The following is a 25,619-nucleotide window of genomic DNA, read 5'->3' on the forward strand; positions in this document are numbered from 1 at the left end:
GAAAACATAGAGTACACTAGAGCACATTGTGTTGAATAGCCACAAGTACCCTAGATTGAGCCAAATAATTTCTAGGCGTTCGGTTAAGAAGAAGGTTGTTGAAGTTCCTCAGGTGTACAATGGGGATTGTGTTTATGAGTTGGATACTATGATAAATGGTGTTCCAAAAACATTAGGGATGGATCAAAAGTATGACAGCCATTGTTGGGTTAAGCTTGTTCATTCCAGGATGAGGTATTGCACACTAATCAAGAGAAGTTAAATGTGGCAGACATCTTATCTGCAAAAATGGGTTCGTGCTCAATCAATGTGATAAAAGGACAGCCAAATGAGACTTCTTGGACAGGGAAGTTGCTAACATCAATTATGTAAGTTTGTATGTTGAGCTGAGAAAACGGAACACTAAGGTGCTTTCATTGTGGTCAAAGTCCAGTTCTGCTTTAGAGGGTTCCTGTAGTGTCTGCTACTTGCTAGCATAGAACAACTGGAGCCATTTTTTCATCCACATCGGAATCCATAACCACCCCGTTGCAAAGGGAGTCTTGCGATCAACAATATAGCGAACGAGAGAACTTATGTCTCGTGTGGTGTCCGAATCTCCAATGACTCGACCTAGGCACTTGCAATTAAATCTTGCAAAGCAGATGATAATGGGAGCGGTGGTTCAAGAAAATGGGGAGCAACTGAACATCAATGAGCTTCTCCCTATTTTGGAAGAGATGTGGTCATTGATCAATACGCAAAGGTGTTGTTTCGGCTTCTTGACTACGAAAGTATTAAAAAAATTTGACTGACATCCTTGTATCTACAATTATTCTCAGGTTCAAACACTGGATGACAAAAGAAACTACTACACGAATTGGGTTTGGGGAAGAGTCTCGATTGCTTCCACTGGAAAAAAATTGCGGGTATAATTTTTTCTACGGAGTACTATTTTGAATACAATCCATGGACTCTAACAAAAGATGTCACGTATTCAAAATGTCGATCAATGGACCCGGATTTGGTGTCAAGCTGGTCAATAGAATGCGACAAGACGAACATGCATGAAAAATTCATGGTGGAAACATCCTCTTAGCAAGTGCGGGGTGAGAGGTATGAAGTTCATATTGCAAGTAGCCCGATGTGTACATGTGGGGACTTTGTAGAACGAGTGGCACAAAGCAAACCCTACATGGCCTGCAAAGATATTTACTTCATCTTTCTTTGCTACTTTGGCTTGGATTTTAACCACAATATGTTTATCCATCAAAGCAAGCTAATAAATGAGGATCTACTCCGTGTGTTTAGCTCTCATTGTACGACGACATAGAAAAGAAGTGGAATTGAGTTGTATGACTAACATCTCCTACTCTTGATATGTAATTGTAATGCACAAGCTGTAGCTGTTGTTTTGATATTATAATTTTGATATTGAAATTCAGTGTGTGATGATGATTTTTGTCTTTTTGTTCTACTCATTGATCTGAAGCAATTTTTTTAAAAATGTGGAGATCAATTTGAAGGTTCTATTATCATTTAAAGTTATATTGGAATCTAACAAAAAAAAAGCTCCCTCCAAAAAGCTCTCTTCAACCAAGGCTTGGAGAGATTTTTTCTTGCAAACACTCCTTCAATGAAAAGCTTAGAAAAAGCTTCCTTGAAAGCTCTCTCCAAAAGCTCCCTTAGTTTCCATCCCCATGTAGTGGCATCCTCCATGGATTAAACATTTAACCAAAACAAGGTTCAGTAGGAGGTTCAATGACATCAAGAAGAGCATCTTGATTTTTCACATTGTTGTCCCTTTGTAACAGCCTTGTGTAACCAACCCATATCCACCAACATAGCGATAAGCTCCATTTAGAACTCACTTGAGTGTGCTAAACTAGTTATCACAAGTAAGATGTATTTAAAAGAGTACCTCTTTTTACTTTCCATGAAAGTAACTGGCTGACGTAACTCATCAACAAAGTAGAAGTCCTTGACTTAATATCATTCTTCATTAGTTTGCAACCCGATGATAACCAGTGTTCAAGGTTGAGAACATGATTTTAAAATGAAGAGGTTAAAATTTAGTCAACACTCTTTGTCTCATGGGAAGAAAAATCCAACGAGAAAGATAACCTTTTTCAATTGGATTTCTTGGTGCTAATGTACGTGCTTAGCATATCCTTTAGCACAAGATTACCACTTGTACTCTGCCTATCCTCTCCGGATGACAGGCAATACTGATATGTGTAACCCCACCGTTTATAGAAAGTCCTCCAAAATGACTGGTAAATAGGGATCACAATTCCTTGCAACACCATTGATTAATCAACAATGTTAGGAACAACCATCTTGGTTAGATTTAGTGAGATCATCTACAAGCACTCAAACCAAGCCATGACCTCTATTGGTGATTGGTAGATCTACAATTAATTTTATAGAGATATTGCACATATATATCAAAATGCTTTAGAAGCTACTAATGTCATCAATGGGCATGCCGCTCCAAATCAACATTTGCTAAACACTAGGGTAGACCTAGTATGCATGCATTTAACAAAAAGTAGATCCAAACGTGTATATCCATAATTGTACTTGCCAATGCTAGTGAATATTATGCTCACGGATCATCGAAAAAGCACTAAATGCTTTCCACGTGAAAACGGTGCTAACATATTTGGACCATAATAGAATGTGAATATCCATCACATCTAGGTACCAAATGAACTTGTTCATTAACAAAACATAATTTTGCTACGTGTATAAACAACCATCCGTTAAAGTTGTTAAATTGTACTTGTAACCTTAACAAGCATTGCTAGATATCCAATAATTTCTAGCCACTAAAATTGTTCCTGATACAATATGCTCAAAATAGTCTAACAAACAGAGCGACTAGTACCTAGGGACACTGTCACGACACATAATTGAAATAACAGATGCCAGTGTCAGTCTTAGAGACTCATATTCTCCACATGTGGAATATGTCTCATCAAAGGATGTTTTAAAAAATGACATCCATCAAGTACGAGGTGTACTTGTGTGTGGAGATAATTGTAAATACTCAACAACATGAGTGAGAAGGGTCTTCACATACTTTTCTCCACACCAGCTAAACCAAACTCCATGAGTTCCTAGACCATGTTGTACATCCTTTGACTAACAACATGTACCAAACAAAACCCTACCATGTAGGTTTGTAATTGTTTCAATAGGGAAAGAACGAGTCATGGTTTCCTGTTGTAGTGAAGAGAGAAAGTGACACTACTTTCCCAAAATGTTGTGCTCTTACATGACCTTGTCATGTGGCTGAGGAAAAAAGGATGAAAGCCTTCTAACTTATGCATTCCTCTTATAGAGCTTAACCAAACGTATTTGGAAATGGAACTGAACCAAAAACACATAGGTACAATGAGTGGGAAAATATCTTATACTTACACGTTTCTTGTTTTCCTTCCAAATTTTTGTATTTAATTTGTGAAGCTAGAAAGTAACTCTCGAACTATTTCTCATCAAGGAGTTAACTTATGAGATAATGAAAATTGAAGACTTTTTTCTAGCTAAAAAAGAGCATTGTACTATGAGATTTGTGAGTGCGCAGATGCGGTGCGTGTGCGCAGAGAGTGCAAAGGGGAAAGAAAGAGAGAGAGAGAGCACGACACAGGATGTGGGGTGGAGCTCCCAAATCTCACCGTGTGAGCACCATGTGAGAATGTAAGTGAGAGCTCCTTATTCTTTGTATGTATAAAGAATAAGGAGATAAATGTGGGCATCCGGACACTGGCCGACGGACATGGGCAAAGCACGGTGAGGCACACCGCCTTTACCTAACATTCTCCCACTAAAGGTTGTGTGTCGATAAGTGGCGAGAAGACTAGCCTACAACTAGTATATACAAGAGGTGAGAGAAGACGACTCTCAACCTATGCCCACTGACTCACTCCAAACATGCTCTAGTGTAGATGCAACATGCATACCACTAGGACTAAAGCTGCGATGACACTCATGATGCAGGTATCGAGTGACGACCTACATTTCTCCACAATGCACAATGCCAGTGTCAGTCATTGCACGACTGACAACTCCCATTGTAAATGCACCAACCGCATAAGCAAGATCAGGTCTCAAAACCAAAAGGTCAGACATGAGAGACCCGAAAGCCGATGAAACATGAACCATGTGTGCCAACCTATCCCTGTCAGCAACCTCAGTGCCATATGCATCCTCATCAGGAACCATTTGACTATGCATCACCATGCCAGCATCCTTTAGCAAAGGCATATATGCTGAGAATGATTGCAAAACCAAAAAATCAGCACCATTGCAATCACACACAGATATCTGAAGGACAATGTCGCCCTCAAACATATCAGACGCATCATAGAACAATGCATCGATCTCTGGCTCAATTGATGTCACCTCAACTGATGACTGGCAAAGCTGTGCATCCCAAGAGATACCACTGTCTGCGTGAACATCGCCACAAGACAAATGCACAACCTGCTCTCCATGCAGCACATCCGCAAAAGAGACACGCCTCGTCTCTCGCTCCAAACATGGCTGCAAATAAACAGAGACTACACCGCCTCGTGTGTCATAAATATGCAATGGGTATACCAGACCACTCCTAGCACCTCTGGCTATCACCAGTGATCCCCTATGCATCTGAAATGACCGCTCTCCAAGCAGTACATAAGGTCCACTACTCTGCAAATGATGCAATGAAATGAGACTCTGACTGAGTCCTGGTACATAACGTACATCTCGTAGAGTAAGTAATGCACCGCTAGGTAAAGACATGCATACATCTCCAGCACCCTCTATGTCATATGCTGAACCATCAACAAACTGCACACAACCAAGTCTCCCACTAGAGAAAGAGAAAAACAAATCACGACGTTGCGTCACATGAAAAACTGCATGCTCGTCTAGTAGAAAACGCGTAGACAAAGTGCTATCCCAAGACACAAAGTAGTCTGAAGGCAAGCTAGACTCAAAAGTGACATGCCCGTCACATGCATACTCTCTAGCATATGTCCTCATAGTAGCACCATGCATCTGCCTCTTCCGCTGCCTCATACGCCTGAAGCAACGGCGCCTAATATGCCCCTTGTGGCCACAATACCAACATGCCAGTCGCCGTGAACAAAAATCACCTCTCATGGCTATGCCAAACAATGGAAAACAATGCTCGAGATCACAAAACTCTCGCACCTGGAGCAAACCACTATCTCAATCAGACAAAGTGAGCAAACTATTAAGCTCACAAGCCTCTGGTAAAAAGCGTTGGGATGCTATCAAGTCGATTCTCAAATAGTTGAGTGGCATAGCAAATAGACAATTATGCTATGGTGGTGCAGAGTTATCCATTAAGGGATATGTAGACAATGATTATGCAGGTTGTGTTGACAATCATAAATCCACAACAGGTTGGATTTAGACATTTTTCGGTTCTACTATTTCTTGGAGATCAGTACTTCAAGACTGTACATCCATTTCCACTACAGAGGCATAGTATGTTGCATTGAGTGAAGCATGCAAAGAAGCTATTTGGCTTGCTCGTCTACTGAAGGATCTTGGACTAGAGCAGTGTTTACTAGTTCTTCATTGTGACAGTCAGAGTGCTATTGCCTTGGCTAAGAATCCAGTGTTTCATTCCAGAACGAAACACATTGATGTGCGTTATCACTTCAGTCGGGAATGCTTGGCAAACAAGAGCATTGACTTAGTGAAGATTCCTACGTCAGAAAACACAGCGGATGCACTCACCAAGAGTCTCTTCAACCATCAATTTCAACACTATCGTGAGTTGATGGGCATTGCGTGAGAAGTATACTTCCTCACTCATTTTTCTTTTGGCCTCCCACATTGGCCATCAAGTGGGAGATTGTTAGGTTTATGCTAGCCATGTCCAGCCGCCCATCTAACTGTTACTAACCCAAGTGTATAGTTATACACACTTGAGCCACTTATTATATATGTGCATAATAATAATTGGGGGCTAATAATCTTTTGGCTCTCCCCCTTCCAAACAACGTACTCGTTCTCTCTCTCTCTCTCTCTCTCTCTCTCTCTCTCTCTCTCTCTCTCTCTCTCTCTCTCTCTGGCTCCTGCATTGCACTGCTTGCATCTTCTCTTTCAAGATTGATCATAAACTTGAACTTAAAATTTTTACTAGAAATTTGAGCTACTTTTTGAAAAAAATAATGAAAGGGTTATAAATTTTTGAAAAAAAGTTATTTATCAAGTTTGTAAACTCCTTGTAATAGAAAATCACTATGAAAATTAACTTAAAAAGCCTAGTTTTTATGCCTACTGAACGGAGCAAGGAAAAAAAAAACAATCTTGAAAATGTTGATAAGGGGACAAACTTTGGGTCATAGCAAAGAGTCGATTTAATCTTAGTGCAAAGCTATGATCCAAAGTGAATCTGTAGGTTAACACCAAGAATGTACATATTTTTTGGGTGTCCAATCTTATGTTAATCTCATAATTCAAGTCGCTTTAAAAAAAAATTCATGCATAATTTGGATTGTTAGAAGGCAAAGCTAACAAGATACAACCTAATAAAAGATCAAGAGGCACTTTTTGTATCACCCATTGTAATTTTTTCATTATTTTAGGATATCCCCAAATGATAGTTTGTCCACCTAACTTTTTTTATTTTGATTATTTTAGAGGTATCCATGAGCCATTTGTCATTAATTTGGGCTATAAGATTTCAGTATGTAACTATCATCTGTTGTTCTCTGAGTCTTAAGTCAATCATGGACAAGAACCAAAATCCTAAACTTCGACCAAGCGTAAAGATCACTTTTGTAACCTTTTTAGATAAGTTGATTAATGGAAAATTTGAGTTTGCTACACTACGTTTACGTAGAGGTGAGTTCTATCTGATCTTTACTCCCTCTTTTGTTGTTGCATTTCAATTCTAGTTGCTTCTAGATGTTGCCAGCTAAAAACTCTTCAAGATGTTGAAAGTCTCTTGCACTATTTCATAAGTTTTTTGATGAGCACTTACAAGCTGCTATATCTTGAGATTTTGGTATCAGATAGCTCTCTTCATTCTTAAATCATAGGGTTTCTTGAATGATAATAGTGGTCCGAGCTTAGCCTTTGGTGATTTAGGATCACTTGAGTGAGAGTAGTGGAGTGTAGCTTGCATAGATATGGTTTTCTAGGGATTTAACTTATACTTGTTGCCTCCATGCCTTTATCACATCTACTACATCCCTTCTACTCATAATTAATGTGAGGTTCTCATCAATCCTACAATAAAATTAAAACAGGCTGGGTAACCATTTGTCACCCCACTATCGAGGATGTAGCCACCTAAGCTAGAGAAAATAGTGGTACATGGCTCATCTGTCAAAAAGCTTCCTCTTGGCCAAAACCAGAGCTGTAAAACCACTATAAAGAAGCCCAAAAACCATTAGAAATATGAAAAGCAAAAGAGTTATGTTGTAGGCCACTACCGTGATACCAAACCATAGAAAGTGGGAAAAGACTTTGTAACTTGCTTGTACATATTGTCTACATGGTGCACATCAAATTTTGGCCAATTTGGATATTAAATCTTAGACCAAGTGAGTAAAATTGAAAAGCAAGTGCAGACTGATCAAGAAATCGGTAATATTACTTGGAAAAAACTCCAAAATTCCACACAAGAGGTACGATTAGGCTTACAAAGAAGAGGACAATCAAACCGATAAGTTTGGCCAAAAAATGAGATAGAATCCCAATCTTGAAATTCTAGACTTGGAGGTCTGGAACCAACATTTTCACCAAGTTTTGGGCACAAAGATGTTGGGGTGTGTGACACATGCACACCACCAGCTAGTGAGAACCCCGTCTACATTAGAAGCCTACACATTTGACATCACTACTTATGCCATTGGATGATCACTCACTAGAGGGGGTTCTCACTAGTTGGTGGTGTGGATATGTCACTACTCCATCATTCTAGCCCACTTTGTATCCATCACTACATATAAGTTTGTTATCAATCTATTCATGATTTGCTACTTCCAGTAGTGTCAACTTGTCTCTCTAATCTTGTGTAATTAGCACACTAACACAACTATGAACGATACACTCTCATTTCCACTATACAAGAGAGTATATACATGCTTAGTAAAGCCCATAGCTAAAGTCAACCAAATTTGAAAACATTGATCATCATGAGAGACCAAAAATTGAAATCAAACAATCTACCAAATTAAAATTTTTGCTTTTGAGTAACCTAAAGCGATCCAAATTTGACCAAACTTGTAGAGAGGGAGGATAACACATAGAATTATTCATGGCATTAACATGCGAATCACTTAAATAATCTCATAATAGAGATTGTAGAGTGTAGATACAAAATCATTACTAGATTGAATGAAAGTGAGTACATAGAGGTGCATTATATGGAGCTAACCAATCTTGTTTGGCATCATACATGACATGATAAGAGACTCCAAATCAGCCCAAATCACTAGAGAACTTGTGGGTGCTCTTCTAGCCCCTTTTATGAACCCTTTTACTAAGTCTAAGTGAGTCCACACTGTTTAGAAATGTCCCACATTGTTACTATACACCCAAGGTACCTTTTCCATATGCTAGCACATGATTTCTCCCACCTAGGAATCTAGTAGACTATGGATGATACATACCAAGATAAAGGTCATAGCCCCCAAACCCCAACAACCCTCCCCTTGGGGTTTAGACCATGACAATTGAAAACTCTCACACAGTCCAATCCAGAAGCAAACATCCCCAATCTAGGAGTCAAGAAGAGAAACACTCCAATCCACGAGCTACCACAAGTTTCTAATCCAAGATCCCCCAAAAAATGCCTCTCGTGGAGCCATGTCAACAAGTCTGGGACCAAGATAATCCAAGCTCATCCAAATGTGACTCTATTGCAAGAGAAAGAGGAAACTTCAACTTTGTCGCTACCACCGATTGTCCACCCTTCTACTTTGTCTTCGTCTTCTAACTTTAGTGTTGTTTTGTTCTTAATGCGGCATTGTGACCTTAGCTTTCTCATGAGCTTTATTGAATCGAAATGCAATGCTAAATAAAACCAATGCAATATATACTAGTGCTGCTAATACCCGTACCCTGAAGGTCAATCTCTCTTTTGGTTTCTCTCCTCACCACTTGATGTGCTTTTGAGCAGTTTTTGCACTTGGGGACTGTCCAAGTCCAATGTTTGGACTCCGTACAATAGCATATCCTTGTAGATAATACTGACATACAGATAATTGTGACATACATTATAATGGTTATGCGTGGTTGCAAAATTTTGAAGTTAATTGTATGAGAGAGAGAGAGAGAGAGAGAGAGAGAGAGAGAGAGAGAGAGATCCTTGCAACATTCCTTAAGCTTTGAGGATGAGGGCAAACCCCACTTGATGGTAGGGATCTTTACTTTGAATTTCTAAAAGGCATCCATGTGTCTCACAAATAACCTGACAGCTCATTCATCCATGTGGTGCAACTTTTCAATGGCAAACCTCCTCGAGGCACGTCTTTCATGTGCTCTCTCTTGTGGTGCGCACATGCAATGCTTCAAGCCGACTGGCCTCCACATGTCTCCAATGTGGCAAACAACCTATGCGGTGCAACTTTTCAACGGGCAATCCTCCTCGAGGTGTGTTCTCACGTGCTCTCTCTAGTGGTGTGCAAATGCAGCGCTTCAAGCCGATCGGCCAGTGGATTCTCTGGTGGGTGGCCCGCCTCTAGCTTGTCTTTATCCTCAACGGCTTAATTAAAGCTCAGAATCAGAACCATCACAGCTATAGGAAAGCGTATAAACTGCCTTAGGATGGCAAACCAATCAAACTCTCGGAAAGTGTGTAAATTGCCTTACGATGGCAAACCAATCACACTAGTCATTCTACACATGAAATGGAAATGGCTAGCGTGGTGAATGGAGTACGATGTGCTGCTTTGTCTCCACGCCTGCTTCGAGCTCCTCACGACCTTAGTGCTCACACCTTCAGTGTAAGGGCGAAGAAGGCTCAGCTGCCCTCTCTCAAGTACAGAGGAGACAAGCACTCAGCATATCTATTAACGTCATCATCACCACCATCTTTGTTAATTTCTGCCTCTGCGCAAAAGCTCTCAGATATAGAAGCGGTCTCTCTTACTGACGATCTTTCCAAGGTTCCTGCTTCTTCTGGAATTTACGCTATCTATGACAAGGCTGGGGACTTACAGTACATTGGGCTCACGCGAAGGCTCTCGTCAAGCCTTCAGAACCATGTCCATGACCTCCCAGAGCTTTGTGCTTCTACAAAGGTTAGTTTTATCTCTATCTAAAAGCTCTGCAGAGAGACGGTAACTTGTATGCACTTCTGTTTTCAAGAAAGCCAAGAGAGATGTTTTATGGGTTTGTTTTGCAAGACCAGAAAGGATGCAAGTGGATGGAGGCTATCCTTAAGCAATTCTTTATGTCTGTTCCTACAAATGCCCCAAAGCAAAGGCCAAAAATATGAGAGGCACTCATTAGTGAGCCTCGTCACCAATGCTGAGCTGTTGTTGGGATGACCTCGGAGCGAGCCATCAAGATGTTTTGCCCAAGCCGTGTAGTGTATTGGAAAGAGGAATTGAGGGTGGTTAGGAGGAGAAAAAGGATCTTGCCATAGCCACAATCCTGGTTCCACTATAGCTGAGCTAGAGGTCGAGCCTCGAAGGCCCACAACCTTCAATCTCTTCTGACTGCCTCCTTAGGATCAGGCTGGAGGACCAATGCCGCATTGTTGCTGTCACAACAGCGTAGTGATTGACTACTTGGCGAGAAAAGCAACTTTGAAGAATGAGAAGGGTAGAGATATAATTTTTGATGTAAAATTAAAGGGTGAGTCCATCCCACTTTTATCGGCTTCGACCATTTTCAAATAAATGAAATCCAGTCTCTTTGTTTACTTGATCTACTTACATGAGTTAGATGACAAGAAAACATCAAATTTGTCTGACCTTGAGAAAGAACGATAAGACTTTGTGCAAGCTCAAGCTTATTGTTTCTTTGAAGGCTTACCAGGAGAGTTACCTCCTCAGCGTCTTGAATACCATACCATTGATTTGATCAGCGGCAGCACACCACCGAACTGGCCACCTTACCGAGTTAGTAGAGCCCAAAACGAGGAAATTATGAACCAAGTAAAAGAGCTTTTAGAGAAGGGTCTCATTCAGCCTAGCACATCACCTTATTGTTCGCTAGTGTTGTTAGTCTTAACGAAAGACGGATCTTGGAGAATGAGCATTGACTACAGGGCTCTCAACAAAATCATCTTCAAGAACAGGTTTCCAATATTGATGATCGATGATATACTAGACAAGCTATAGGGTTCTACATGTTTTAGTAGAATCGAAGTGAATGGTGGCTATCATCGGATCAGGATTGCTCCTAGAGAAGACTGTGTTCAAGACGTTCTTTGGATTATACAAGTACTTGGTAATGCCTTCCGGTCTCACAAATGCTCTTGCAACATTCAATATGATGATGAACATGATTTTTTGAGAGTATAGATCATTTGTGGACACCTTTTTTCTACGACATCTGTTACATGGTTTTCCGGGCATTGCGACAACATCGATTGGTGGTTAAGGGAAAAAAGAGCGAGTTTTTCTTGCGAGAAATACACTTTTTGGGACACATTGTCTGTGCGGAGGGCATGAAAATGGACCCGGCCAAGATGGTACCATTCGAGATTGGCTAGATTTGAAGAATGTCCACAAAGTGCGAAGCTTTTTGGGTTTGTTCTCTTTCGGGGAGCATCTGAGATTGCAACTTTCAAGACTCTCAAACAAAAGTTGACTACTAATCAAGTATTGATGTTACCAGACTTGCAAAAACCATTTGAAGTTTACTGTGATGCCTGCGCTCACATTCTAGGAACGGTCTTAATGCAGGAGGGCCATGTTAGAGCTTATGAGAGCAGAATGTTTTCACGCCTACAACGTGTTGCACAAATTTATGAGAAAGAGCTTTTAGCAATTATCCACGCGCTTACTCAATGGCGTCATTTTCTACGCGGAATCGACTTTACGGTGTTGACCGTGATGAGCGCGCGGCGGTGTGTGCAAGTGAAAGAGCACGCAAGGAGGTGCAGTGTGTGTGCAGAGAGGGGAGGCGAAGAGCAGCAGGAGAGTAAGCGCTAGCAGAAGAAGAGGGAGAGAGAGAGCTCACGTTTTTGGGGAAAACTCAATAATTGAGTTTTGGGTTTTCCCACTTTTATTATAAGTTACCTTTAAAAAATGTGTCTAGGTTTAATATGAACCTGGACAAAGTATAAAAATATACAAAAAGGGGTTATTTAGGCCTTTAACCCAACAACCTCCCACTTAAAGGCATAAATGGCGCCTTTAAGCTACGTGACTCCCACCATCTCTATGCATAGATGATGTTGTGCTTTGGGTAAGCACTTAGTGAGAGCATCGGCTGGATTTTGTGATGTATGGACCTTAACCAATGTAATAAGGCAATCCTCAAGCACTTCTCGTATGAAGTGATACCGCACATCAATATGCTTTGTGCGTGCATGAAACATGGCGTTCTTTGCTAGACATATGGCACTCTGGCTATCACAACTAAGCATAGGTGCCTTGGCAGGCAAACCAAACTCACTGCATAGGCGTGCTAACCAAATAGCTTCTTTGGAAGCCTCAGTGGCTGAAATATATTCAGCCTCTGTAGTAGACAATGCAACAATCTTTTGCAATCTAGAACACCATGAAACAGCGCCTCCCGCAAGAGTAAATACATAGCCACTTGTGGATTTCCGTGTATCCACATCACCAGCCATGTCAGAGTCACAAAATCCCTTCAACTCCATTGGTCCTTTACCATAGCAGAGGCATTTCTTTTTAGTCCCTTTCAAGTACCTCATAATGGACTTCACTGCATCCCAATGCAACTTGCTTGGATAAGCCATAAATCGGCTCACAACTCCCACTGCATGGGCTATGTCAGGCCTAGTAGCAACCATAGCATACATAAGTGAACCGCAAGCTGAAGCATAAGGCACACTTTGCATGTCATTGGCTTCTTCCTTTGACTTGGGACAATCATCCTTGGAGATTTTAACATATGGTTGTAATGGCACACCAAGAGGCTTTGCTTCAGCCATGTTAAATCTGTCCAGCACCTTTTCAATGTACTTTTCTTGCGACAAATACAATAGACGCTTGTCTCTTTGCCGTGTAACACGCACTCCAAGTATATGTTCAGCTGCCCCAAGGTCTTTCATTGAAAACACAGATTTCAATTGCCCTTTAAGAGCATCAACAATGCTTCTTTTCTTTGCAGCTATCAACATATCGTCTACATAGAGCACAAGAATGATAGGGCTGCCATCCTCATCACGTTAGGTATACAAACAATGGTCTGCATGGCTTCTTTTGTAACCATGTTTAAGCATGAAGCGATCAAACTTCTTGTACCACTGTCTACATGATTGTTTCAGCCCATACAAGCTTCTATTGAGCATACATACCAAATGTTCCTTGCCAGGGTGACAAAATCCTTGGGTTGCTTCATGTAAAGCTCTTCTTCCACATCACCATGCAAGAAAGCGGTATGTACATCCATTTGGTCCATTTCCAAATCAAGAGCAGCCACAATGGCAAACAATACACGCAAAGTGGTCATCTTCACAACAGGAGAGAACACTTCCTGAAAGTCTATGCCCTTGGTTTGAACATATCCCTTTGCCACAAGCCTTGCCTTATACTTGGGTTTTGCATCAACAGTTTTGATTTTATACACCCATTTGTTAGGAATAGCCTTCCTTCCTTTGGGCAATTCAACCAAATCCCAAGTATGATTAGCATGAAAAGCTTTAATCTCTTCTTGCATAGCAAGCTTCCACTTGTCGCTGTGCTCACATGTCTTTGCCTCTTTATACGTAAGAGGCTCTCCCTCATCTGTCAACATAATGTAATGCAAAGAGGGGTCGTATCGACTCACAGGCTGTCTTTGACGAGTAGACCGCCTCACCCAATGATCCACATTATCCGGCAATGGGTTTACATCAGGTGGCACTACAAAATCATCAACAATGGGCTGCTGTACATCATTTTCAGCACCATTTCAGCATTGTTTCTTGGCTGCAAATGCCCTTCAGGAGCCTCAATTTGCTGTCCAACATCATCTGGCTCAAACACCACTGGATCATCTACATTTTCAGCCATTTGTGGTGCATCCTGAGGGTCAAAAATAGGCCTCACAGGTGGCTGGTCATGCTGAAATTTCACCCTTTTATGGTCATGCTTTGAGGCACAATTGTTTTGAAGCAGCCTTGCCTCATTAAAAACAACATCTCGGCTGCGTACAACCCTTTTGAGCTGAGGTAACCAAATCCTGTAACCCATTTCGCCTTCTTCACCATATCCCATGAAGAGGCCTTTAATGGACTTCGCATCTAGTTTACTCCTCAACTCAGGTCTAACATGCACAAAAGCTTCGCAACCAAAAATGCGCAAGTGATCATATGAAGCAGGCTTGCCAGACCAAACCTCTTCAGGGATGTCTGTAACAGACTTGGACACTCCAAGTCAAGAATCAACCGCGACAACACCAAATAACCACTTCAAAACAATTCACAGATCACAATAGATTTGCACTGGCCCGGTGCCTAGAGATATTGGCCCCAAAGACTGACGCCCCTTTCGGTATTTCTTTTTGTATTAATCAATCATCAAAGTACAAGAGAGCGGTTAGGCTTTCACTCTCAGACTCTGCGTCCAGATGCTCTGAGAAGTGAGGTCCTCACCACTAATTTAAAGGTTACAAGGGATGCCCAAAAGCAGAGCCCCAAAAGCTTGAAAGCAAAAGCAGATTCTCTCTTTCTCTCAATGAGAGTCAGTAAAAAGCAAGTTCTCTTTTTTTTTATAATAAATATTCCGCCTCCGTGATTTCCGGAAATTAGGGTTTTTGGCAGAAATTAGGGTTTGCATGAATTTTAGGGTTTCTGGCAGAAATTAGGGTTTTTGCTGTCCGCCACGTCGTCACTTTGTGACATACCCCCCTCTTGAAAGCATTGTAATCGACCGCGATTACGCCTGCAAAACCGACAAAAGCCATAAACCGTCTTAGCAGACACTGATTGTTAGTAGCTACGTACTAGGAACACACATCTAGCACATGTACAAAATCGACATTCACATCACACGACATCACAGGACATCACCAGACATCACGGGACATCACATGACATTCAACATTCATTCGGATCTTAGACCATGATTTATCGGCAATGTACCTAGCAATCACATCTAGGTCCAATCGGGACCTCATCGATGTCCGATTGACTAACCCCTATTGCAACCATGTCTATTCGAGATCAATCAGACCAAAATGCTGCAGTCATTTCGTCTATCAGTTCCTGCACTCACAAGAAGTCAAGAACAAATCAGTATCATAATCAGGAATTCCATTTCATAAAGTCAGCCAGCAGAATACTGCTAGCTCTCAGTATCCCTGAAGCTCAAAGAGACATCGGTGACTTTAGTATCAAAATCGAGGCATCTGTTGACAAGGGAGCGGAGTAACTCCCCTCTTGTGCATCCCACTGCACCAGATCTTCGGCCAAGCTGAGTTTCTGGGTTCCGTTTGGAGTAGACTATGCTAAACCAAAACATCGAGGTAAAGTTTCACAATCCGAGGAGTATTTGCTAGGTCCTCCTCCTCCAACCACTTCACATCAAATGCAAGAAAGTTCTTGAACTAAACCAAGAACTGCCTTCGGACTTTACCTTTCTTCGTATCATTATGTGCCAAAATCTGTTCAGGAACAAGGATCTCCTTGTTTTCTTCCACTGCGGGTTGCTCATCAGGCTCCCCATCATCAGGCACATCACCCTTAACAGGGTTCAAGAGACTCACATGCAATGCATTGTGAATCCTCCAAGTATCTGGCAGTTTCAATCGGAAGGAGACATCATTCATCTTTTCAGTAATCTGGAAAGGGCCGTAGTATCACATACTAAGCTTTGGAAAAAGCCTCTCCTTTCCCTTTTTCTTTCGTAGGCGTGCCTTCTCAAAACGTAAGAGCACCCAATCTTTCTCCTTCAATTTCATGTCGCGACGATGGCGATCCACTCCCTTTTTCTATCGTTCTTGAGACTTCTGCAAAGTCTCGCGAACCTTGGCAAAAGCCGTATCCAAATCTCGCGTATATTCATCTGTTTCAAAGATCTTATCTTTCGTGCTCAGGAAGGGTGGAACCTTCACAGCACCTTCGACAATCTCAAATGGCGTCCCCGTCGACGAGTGTATCGTGTTATTGTAGGCAAATTCCACCAAAGGTAAATATCTTTCCCATTGAATCTTCTGATCTGAGATATAAGACTTCAATAAATCTAGAACCACTGAATTGGCAATCTCGGATTGCCCGTCAGTCTGCGGGTGGAACGATGACGAGAACTGCAACCGCGTGCCAATGTTCTCCCAAATTGCCTTCCAAAACAAACTCGTAAATCTGGGGTCTCTATCGGAGACAATTGTCTCAGGCATGCCATGTAATCTGAAAATCTAGGCCACAAACAGTCTCGCTAAGTGATCCGGCTTGACTGTTTTCTTCACTGGAATGAAATGAGCCTGTTTGCTAAATTTGTCAATAACAGTCCAGATACCATCGTGACCACTCTGTGTTCTCGGGAGATAAAAAATGAAATCCATCGCTATACTTTCCCAGGGGCGGGTGGGTATGGGTAAAGGCTGTAACAATCCCTGTGCTTTATGCGTGTCAAACTTGACCTTCTGGCATACAAAGCAACTGCGCACAAACTCTTCCACATCTTTCTTGAGTCTCGGCCAAAAGAAATCTCTCTCTACCCCTTTCATGGTGGTAGTAATGCGGCGGTGACCCGTAAAAGGTGGACAGTGGCATTCAGTCATAACCTTTTCCCTCAACGGCTGTGTAACGCACAACATAGTCTTTTTCATCAAGTAGCCTTCCCGAAGGGAGTATCCAGCTACTGTCTCCCCATCCTGTATCCATGTGAAAATATCTGCAAAATCTGTATCTGTGGCATACTGATCGACCATATCCTCGAAGCTCCTATGATGTATCACGGAAATAGCCAGAACCAACGGTTTCCGAGACAATCTGAAAGTGGAACTGTGACAAGATGTTCGCCCACCGCATTTGCTTTTCCGAAAGCTGCTTTTGTGACAAGAAGTAGCGCAAACTCTGATGGTCTGTAAAGATAGTAAAATCCGCTTCGGGTAGGTAATGCCGCCACTGAGTAAGAGCATGGATAACCGCCAAAAGCTCTCTCTCATAGATCTGTGCTGTCATCTCCGGCCTAGAGAACAAACGGCTCTCGTAAGCTATGACATGGCCTTCTTGCATTAAGACCGCACCAAGACTACGACCACAAGCATCACAAAATACTTCAAATGACTTCTGCAAGTCCGGCAAAGTCAAATCTGGTCCTGTAGTCAATTTCTCTTTCAATGTCCGAAAGGCAGTCACCTTTGTGGGTCCCCACGAAAAAGGTACTCCTTTCTGTGTCAAGGTATGCAAAGGGGAAGCAACCTCTGCAAACTTTCGTATGAACCGCTTGTAGTACGAACACAGTCCAAGAAGCTTCTAACTTCATGGACATTCCTCAAATCGGGCCAATCACGGATAGTCTCTATCTTGGCCGGGTCCATTTGCACTCCTGCTGTTGACACAATGTGTCCCAAAAAATGTATCTCTGGTAGGAAAAATGCACTTTTCTTAGCATTAATCACTAATGTGTGATCTCGTAATGCCTGAAAGACATGAAGCAGATGATCTATGTGTTCTGCCTCATTCTTGGAGAAAACAATGATGTCGTCAAAGAAAGTGCCAACAAATACCCGGTACTCTCGAAAAATCCTGTCCATCATCCGGTTAAATGTCGCAGGAGCATTGGTTAAGCCAAAAGGCATCACCAAAAACTCAAATAACCCAAAAGTCGTTCAAAAAGCTGTCTTGTAGACATCTCCTGGCGCTATCCTGATCTGATGATATCCACTCTTCAAGTCAATCCTGCTAAAGCACGAGGATCCCTGTAACCTGTCGAGTATATCATCGATCCTAGGAATCGGAAATCTGTTCTTGATGGTGATTTCGTTGAGAGTGCTATAATGGATGCACATTCTCCAAGATCCGTCTTTCTTCAAAACCAACATTCATTCTGTACTCGGCTCACACGATAAGGTGGCCGATTCGGTGGCGTGCTTCCAGGTATCAGATCAATGGTTTGATCTTCAGGCCCTCTGAAAATCAATCGGCATGAGTGTGGAGAAAAATCTTGGCGTTCTTTTCTTCAGGTCAAAACATATTCAACCTTTATTCATCATTCAGTTCTCCCAAAAGAATGAGTAAGAAAACTGAAGCTCATCAAGTACAATCTCTAAGCCCTTTATTTATCAAAGTCGCTTTCTCGGCCCGGTAGTCAACCACGGCGTAGTTCTTGTGGTACGAAGGGATCCCGAGTAGAACGTCACTCGCGTGCCCTGAACACCCCTGTCATTGCAAACGAAGTTTGCCAATGCTCGGTGTAATGGCAACATCCCATCCGGGTGCCAGTCGAACTACCTCCGCCTGTGGCGTCAATCTGTCGGGCGTAATTCCAAATCTAGCCGCCAATTCCAAGTGAAAAGAAGTTGGCCTTGGCTCCTTCAAAAGAGCTTCCTGATCCTTCACTTTGCCCCAAAAGCGGCAAAAGTTTGTACTTTCATTCATTAGATTCGGTGCAAGTCCCACGCCATGTGGTACCAGTTCTGCTTTTCTATCTGCCTTTTCTGCCACATTCCTCAACTGCTCTCGAACTCTCAGACCTGTCGTTGTCTTTATCATTCTGTTCTTTCTGTGCCTTATTAGGGCACTTCGCGGAGATATGTCCCTGTTCCCTGCATCCAAAGCACTTCCCCTCTCTGATGAAGCGAGCTCTCTCCTCAGGAGTAAGCTTGGGTCGTGCATCTTTTTTTCTCTGGGTTGCTCTTTTTCTTTCTACTTTCATTCCCAGAAGTTTGTTCGGCTTGTTGTGTCATGGCCTTATCTATGGGGTAGGTTAGACTGCCAGAGTGAATGGCAAAGCCCCGCTTCGCATGACTCATCAACTCCTGACTAGAAGCTGACTTCTGTTCCGAGCAGTGATCTCGGATCTCTGTAGGTAGACCCAAGGTAAACCGCTCAATCTGTTCTCTGAACGAGATCTTCTTGAATGAAGAGGCGGGTAGAAAAGAGCTCCAGAATCTTTCACAATAAGAATTCACTGTATCGCTCTTGGTCATCCGGAGATGGTTCCAAGCAGCTCGTATATCTCGCTCAAACTCTTGAGTCAACCAAGAAGAAATAAAAAGCTTCTTAAATTTCAGCCATGTAACTGGCACAATCTTGCTTAATAGAAGCGTGGACCACCAAGTAGGAGCATTCCCCTTAAAGTAAGAGGCAGCTCTCCGAATCTTGGAGTGCTCTGAATAGAGTCCTCCTGCGAAAGCGATGTCAAACTACTGAAAAAAGACAAAGCCTTCGAAGCATCCGAGTATCCTGAAAAAGTATCAAACTTGATCAAGTGGCCACCTTCCTTAAACTCTCGGACTTTCTTGCTTTTATCTTCGAGAAAGTCATACCGGTTGGCTTTGTAAAAATTCTTCTTGTTCGTATAAAACTTTCCGTCATCGGAATCTGAGCTGTCTGTAGACGAGTCTCAATAGAACTGTCAGTCTCTGGGTAGAACTGTCAGTCTCTGGGCGAGATGTAGCCTTCTTTGCCTTTTTTCTTGCCCTTTCCGAAGCTTTGTTTCTTGCTTCGCTTTTTGCTTTTTCTGTCTTCTTCGCTCGAATCCGAGGAGCTAGAAGAAGTGTCAGAAGAAGAAGAAGAAGAACTGGGTACTCCTTCAAATCGAACACGCTTCTTCTGTTTCTTTACCTTGTCAAATGTCGACCAACGACCCAAATATCCCGGGAAGTCAGTGTCTTTCTTCTGCTTTTTGCCGTGCTTTTTGCCTTTCTTTTGCACGTCGAAAAGCTGAGCAATCCGTGCATCAACCACGTTCTCCAGTTCCTTCTCCGTATATTCCTTGGAGGCAAAAAGGTTTCTTGAGAGCGGGTTTCGGGAGTGGTGTTGTGGTTCTCTGCCACTCCATCTGTACCTCTTCCAAAGAGGTCTGGTTCATATATTGTGCCATCTTTGGATCCTTGGCAAAATTGAGCATCATCTTTGTTGCATCGCCAATCAATTGACGACGCTCCATCTCTCTTTGCTCCGCCTGAGTAGGCCTTACTCTCTGTCTGAATCTTCGTTGTGATCTCAGCCCGCATCTCCAGACGCAGAGGGAGTTGATTGATCATTGCCTGAAGCCATAGGTGCCGCGGAAAAAAAATTTTCGGGGATTGGATTTCCCGTAGAAGAGAAATCGGCCGTGCTCTGATACCACTGTAACAGACTTGGACACTCCAAGTCAAGAATCAACCGCGACAGCACCAAATAACCACTTCAAAACAATTCACAGATCACAATAGATTTGCACTGGCCCGGCGGAGTTCCGTGCTTAGAGATCTTGGCCCCAAAGACTGGCGCTCCTTTCGGTATTTCTTTTTGTATTAATCAATCATCAAAGTACAAGAGAGCGGTTAGGGTTTCACTCTCAGACTCTACGTCCAGATGCTCTGAGAAGTGAGGCCCTCACCACTAATTTAAAGGTTACAAGGGATGCCCAAAAGCAGAGCCCCAAAAGCTTGAAAGCAAAAGCAGATTCTCTCTCTCTCAATGAGAGTCAGTAAAAAGCAAGTTCTCTTTCTTTCTCCCAAATCAAAGCGAAAAGCTGAGATTTACGTCGCTCAAAATTTCCCCAAAAAATAAAAAATAAAAAACAAAAATTTAATAAATATTCTGCCTCCTCGATTTTCGGAAATTAGGGTTTCTGGCAGAAATTAGGGTTTGCAAGAATTTTAGGGTTTTTGGCAGAAATTAGTGTTTCTGCTGTCCACCACGTCATCACTTTGTGGCAATGTCACCTTTCAAAGACATGTGAGGGGATCGATTGCATATATGCACTGCACTTTTCAAAGCTTCTCCCCAAAATCCATGAGAGAGATTAGCTGTGGATAGCATGCATCTCACCCTCTCACAAAGTGTCCTATTGAATCTTTCAGCCACACCATTAGAAGAGGGGCTGTATGGCACAGTAAGCTCCCTCTTAATGCCCAAATTTTCACAAAACTTGTTAAATTCAGCACTTGTGTACTCCCCCCCATTGTCTGTACGCAAGCATTTTAGCTTTCTACCAGTTTGGGTGGTCACAAATGCATGAAATCTCTCAAACGTAGCAAAGGCTTCATCCTTAGACTTAAGCAAATAAACCCAAATTTTCCTAGAATGATCATCAACAAAGGAGACAAAATAACATGCACCACCCATAGACTTAGTAGGCATGCTACATACATCAGAATGTACAAGATCAAGCACACAAGATTTACGAGAGACACCAGAGTAATAAGAACGCTTTACTTGCTTGCCATATTGACATTCATTACAAAAATCAAGCTTTGTGCCTTTAGCATCAAGCTTGTTCAAAGTACAAAGCTTAGAAAAGCCCTTTTGGCTCATATGGCCAAGCCTCTTGTGCCACAACTCCATGTGAGAGTTAATTTCAGCCAATGCAATAAACTTGCCCAACACGGCCTTTCCATGCATGCAGTAAAGTGTCCCTTTCTTTGTGCCCTTTACAATCAGCCTTGAGCCTTTAGTCATTTTCCATGACCCTCTCTCAAACAAGATTCTGTAACCATGCATATCCATCTGACCAACAGAAAGCAGACTCTTCTTGATTCCCAACACATATCGAACATCATGCAAGACAAGCTCATTTTTGCCATCTATGGAGAGATGCACAGTGCCAATACCGTCAATGGAACATGCATGATTGTTTCCAAGGTATACATGGCCACGCTTGCCCGCATCAAAAGTAGAGAAACACTCCTTGATAGGAGTCACATGAAATGAAGCACCGGAATCAACAATCCAAGTCTGGGACAATGCATCATTGACAGTCAACAAAGCATCAATAAGATCACTCTTGGTGATCTGCATGTCCTGTGAATGAACATTGAGAGAGGCATCATAGTCATAAGCATCATCATCTGACAAAGTGGCACACAAGATGTCCTCTACATCTGACAGCTCCTCAATCACGACACTAGAAGCCACATTGGCCTTCTCTTTGTCCTTTGAGCTATCCTGTGCATCTGCCTTGACTTCCTTCTTCTCTTTCTTTTTGTCTCCGCCATTCTTTTTTCTTTCTAACTCAGCTTTATAGTACCTGCAATCCGGTTTCTTGTGACCTTTCCTGCCACATTGATAGCAAGTCACATCACCCTTGCCTTTGCTTGCATTTCCCCTTTCTTTACTCTTACTCTTACTCCTTTGTGCATAAGCATTCTTCTTTTCTGTCCTGCCTCTAACCATGTTGGCAGAGCTGCCTCTCTCTCCACTTGCTTTCCTCCTGATTTCTTCATTCAAGATAGAACCCCAACACCATCAAAGGTCAAATTGGGGTTATTGGACAACGAAACCACCAAAGTTTCCCATGACTCAGGTAAGGTCATAAGCAAGAAGATAGCTTTCAGCTTATCATCAAAAGGGGGCAAGCCAGAATCCTGTAACTGCGACAAAGTACCTGCGAACAATGACAAGTGCTCTGCTGTGCTTTTGGACTCATCTAGTTGTATGCCAACAAGTTTTCGCATCAAGTGCACCTAGTTGACAGGTGTTGTATTTTCATACATTCCCTTTAACTTCTCCCACGATTCAAAAGCAGTCGTGAGACCTTTCACATCAATGACGGTCTCATCTGTCATGGCCATTTTAATGTATATAACAACTTTCCTGTTCATGCTAACCCATGCTTCATCTGTCATATTTTGTGGCTTCACCTGTTCAAGTGTCCCTTCGCAATCCTTAAGAAATAGGATTCCCTGAATCTTGTCTTTCCAAAGATCAAAACCTGTACCATCAAACCTCCTAATCTCGAAGAGGTTCTTCACATCTGAAGAAGATGAGGCCATAGTTGCACGAAATAAGAGGGATAATACGCTGAATTTTTGGGCAAAATGCACAAAAATCGGAGTATAGCCTCACAGAGATGTGCACTAGAGCTCCAAATGGTCACAGGAGCAATTTGGGGCAAAATAGGACGATTTGGACACAAAATTCAATTTCTGAAATTTATGCGTAGGAAATTTCGGCGAGCGAATTTGTGCTCGAAAACAACGAATTTAGTTGTTTTTAGCCTCAAAAAACATACATAAGGCTAATACACAGCCTTTAGAAGCATGTAAGGGCAAAAGCCCCAATTTGTAGCATCAAAATTGCATGAAATTGAGCCACAAATGGTCATACATCGACAAAATTTGTCAAATGTGCGTAGATTGCATCGATTTGCACTTTCCCGAATGTAATCGCACCATAAAAACACTTGCAAAAACCTGCCTAAATCTGAAATTTGCTTAAAACACCTGTTTTAGGGCTTGTTTTTCGGCAATTTCAGGGTTTTCGAGTAGCGGGGACTTAGCAAAAGTATTCCCACACCTTAATACATCATTTGCAAAACCTGTATATTCGCTGTCATAACCTGTAATTTCCTGTTTTTAACCTAATTTCAGCCTGTTTTAGGTCAATTTGGGTTGCCGGGAGCTCTCTGGTGTCCGGGGACGAGTCCTTTGGCGACGAAATTGCAAAATCTCGCGATAAAGTTGACCTTCTTGGCTGAAATTCAGCGTTTGCAGGTTTGGGGGCAAACCCTAGTCGGGCTCTGATACCAATTGATGAGCGTGCGGCGGTGTGTGCAAGTGAAAGAGCACGCGAGGAAGTGCAGTGTGTGTGCAGAGAGGGGAGGCGAAGAGCAGCAGGAGAGGAAGTGCTTGCAAGAGAAGAGGGAGAGAGAGAGCTCACGTTTTTGGGGAAAACTCAATAATTGAGTTTTGGATTTTCCCACTTTTATTATAAGTGACCTTTAAAAAATGTGTCTAGGTTCAATATGAACTTGGACAAAGTATAAAAATATACAAAAAGGGGTTATTTAGGCCTTTAACCCAACAGACCGATCATCAAAGTTTCAAGGTGCAGATTTGGAGAGATTTGGTAGCCTCGCATTGGAGAGACTTGGGAGTCGAAGAGTTGTGGAGCGGCTCAGAAAGAGACGAGGAGAGTGGAACTTAAGAGAGGGTTTTGTATCCAATCTTTGGAGTGTTTTGGGAATGCAAGTGGAGCAGAATTGCTTGGGATTAGTATGACGGCACCTGGAGTGCGAGGAGGAGTGCAAGTTTCCAGTTCTCGCAACTTCAAAATGGCCTCCCCCTTGCTCGAGCACCCGCGACGACAACGACCAAAAGCAACAAGTAGCTATGGATAACGGATTGTCAACCATCCATTTAGCGGTCTATGTAACGACACAGTTCTCAAGGAACCCGACAATTTGTTTGGCTCGAGTTTGTGAAGTCAAAAGAAAATGGAGGAGTTCATTAGAGGACAACGACAAAGTTCAATTGGACAAGGATGGCAGTACCAGTGCTTAGTTAGCTGCCTTGGTACCCACGAGGTACGATCACAATTGTCATGAATGTGACTCAACGCTTTGTTTTGCTCGAGAGTTTGATTCCAAAGGCAAAAGCAGGAACTCACAGGAAGACAAGGATAAAGGCAAGCTGGACAGAGATTATGGTAATAAAGATTTGACAGAAGAGATCGGCATGGCACACGTGGCGGCGGCCACAGTGGCCTCGACGTCAGATTTCTAGTCAAATGACACGTGTCACCACTAGCTTCAGCCAGAGAGAGGCTTGTGAGTGGCAGAGAGGGGCAATGAATGCTCCCTATAATTGTACACATTCAGTTATTCATTGCCAAGGTTGATTGGTTCAGGAGACTCTCTCTCTCTCTCTCTCTCTCTCTCTCTCTCTCTCTCCCCTTGGTCTCTACGCTTCCGCATCGTCGACTTTGACACTAGCACCGACTATTCCAAGAGTTACGGATGAATCAACAGGTTAAATCTGGTGCAGTGCGGATTGCACAAGTGGTATTGATGAGATGACAGTATTCTGCTGTATGACCAAACATTCTCCTTTCCTAGTGGACATCAATAGTAGGAAAGGTATTTTTAGGAAAGGAGTAGTATTTTTAGGAAAGAAAAAGGAGGGAGTTAAGTTTAGAGTTCTTATTTTGGAAGCCAAGCTTCTTCTAATATTAGAGAATCGAATTCGCGTATCGGAATCCATGTCCACAAAAAAAAAAAAGAGATAATAGAAGCCACGAACGTATGCGAACTTATGTCTCCTTGCTTCCCTCTATTCTTAGCTGGCCTTGAGAGCCTATATAAAGACCCCTCTCCCTTCACTTTGAAGACACGGGCACTCACTCTCAGAAGCGAAAGCTCTCTTGCCTTGACGTCGGAGTTACCTTCTCTCCCTAAACCTCTCCCTCAAGCTCTTACCTTCAAGCCATCTCCTCTCCGAGTCTTTCTCTACCATCGTCGTGTTGCCTTTGGATTCTTGAGCTCTCTTTCTCTCTTTTCCTTTTCTCTACCTCGATACGATGGCTCCGAAGCGAGTGACTCGAAGCTCAAAGGACGTTCATGTCGCTTCCCCTCCACAAAAGGTGCAGAGGATGGCATCAACTACTTCAA

General features: G+C 42.4%; 1 protein-coding gene across 1 annotated transcript in view; it reads left to right on the forward strand.

Annotated features, from left to right (window-relative positions):
* Positions 1-9,814: 9,814 nt before the first annotated feature.
* CXIP2 (CAX-interacting protein 2) overlaps positions 9,815-25,619 on the forward strand; it is a 46,542-nt gene continuing 30,737 nt past the window's right edge. Inside the window, exon 1 of the mRNA XM_086512807.1 lies at positions 9,815-10,256. Within this exon, the coding sequence (XP_086368933.1) occupies positions 9,864-10,256 (393 nt within the window). The 5' untranslated portion in view covers positions 9,815-9,863. The remainder of the gene's footprint in view (positions 10,257-25,619) is intronic.

The sequence above is a fragment of the Adiantum capillus-veneris genome, chromosome 5 (genome assembly GCF_014529385.1).
Source record: "Adiantum capillus-veneris isolate H3 chromosome 5, ASM1452938v2, whole genome shotgun sequence".
Classification (NCBI taxonomy): Eukaryota; Viridiplantae; Streptophyta; class Polypodiopsida; order Polypodiales; family Pteridaceae; genus Adiantum; species Adiantum capillus-veneris.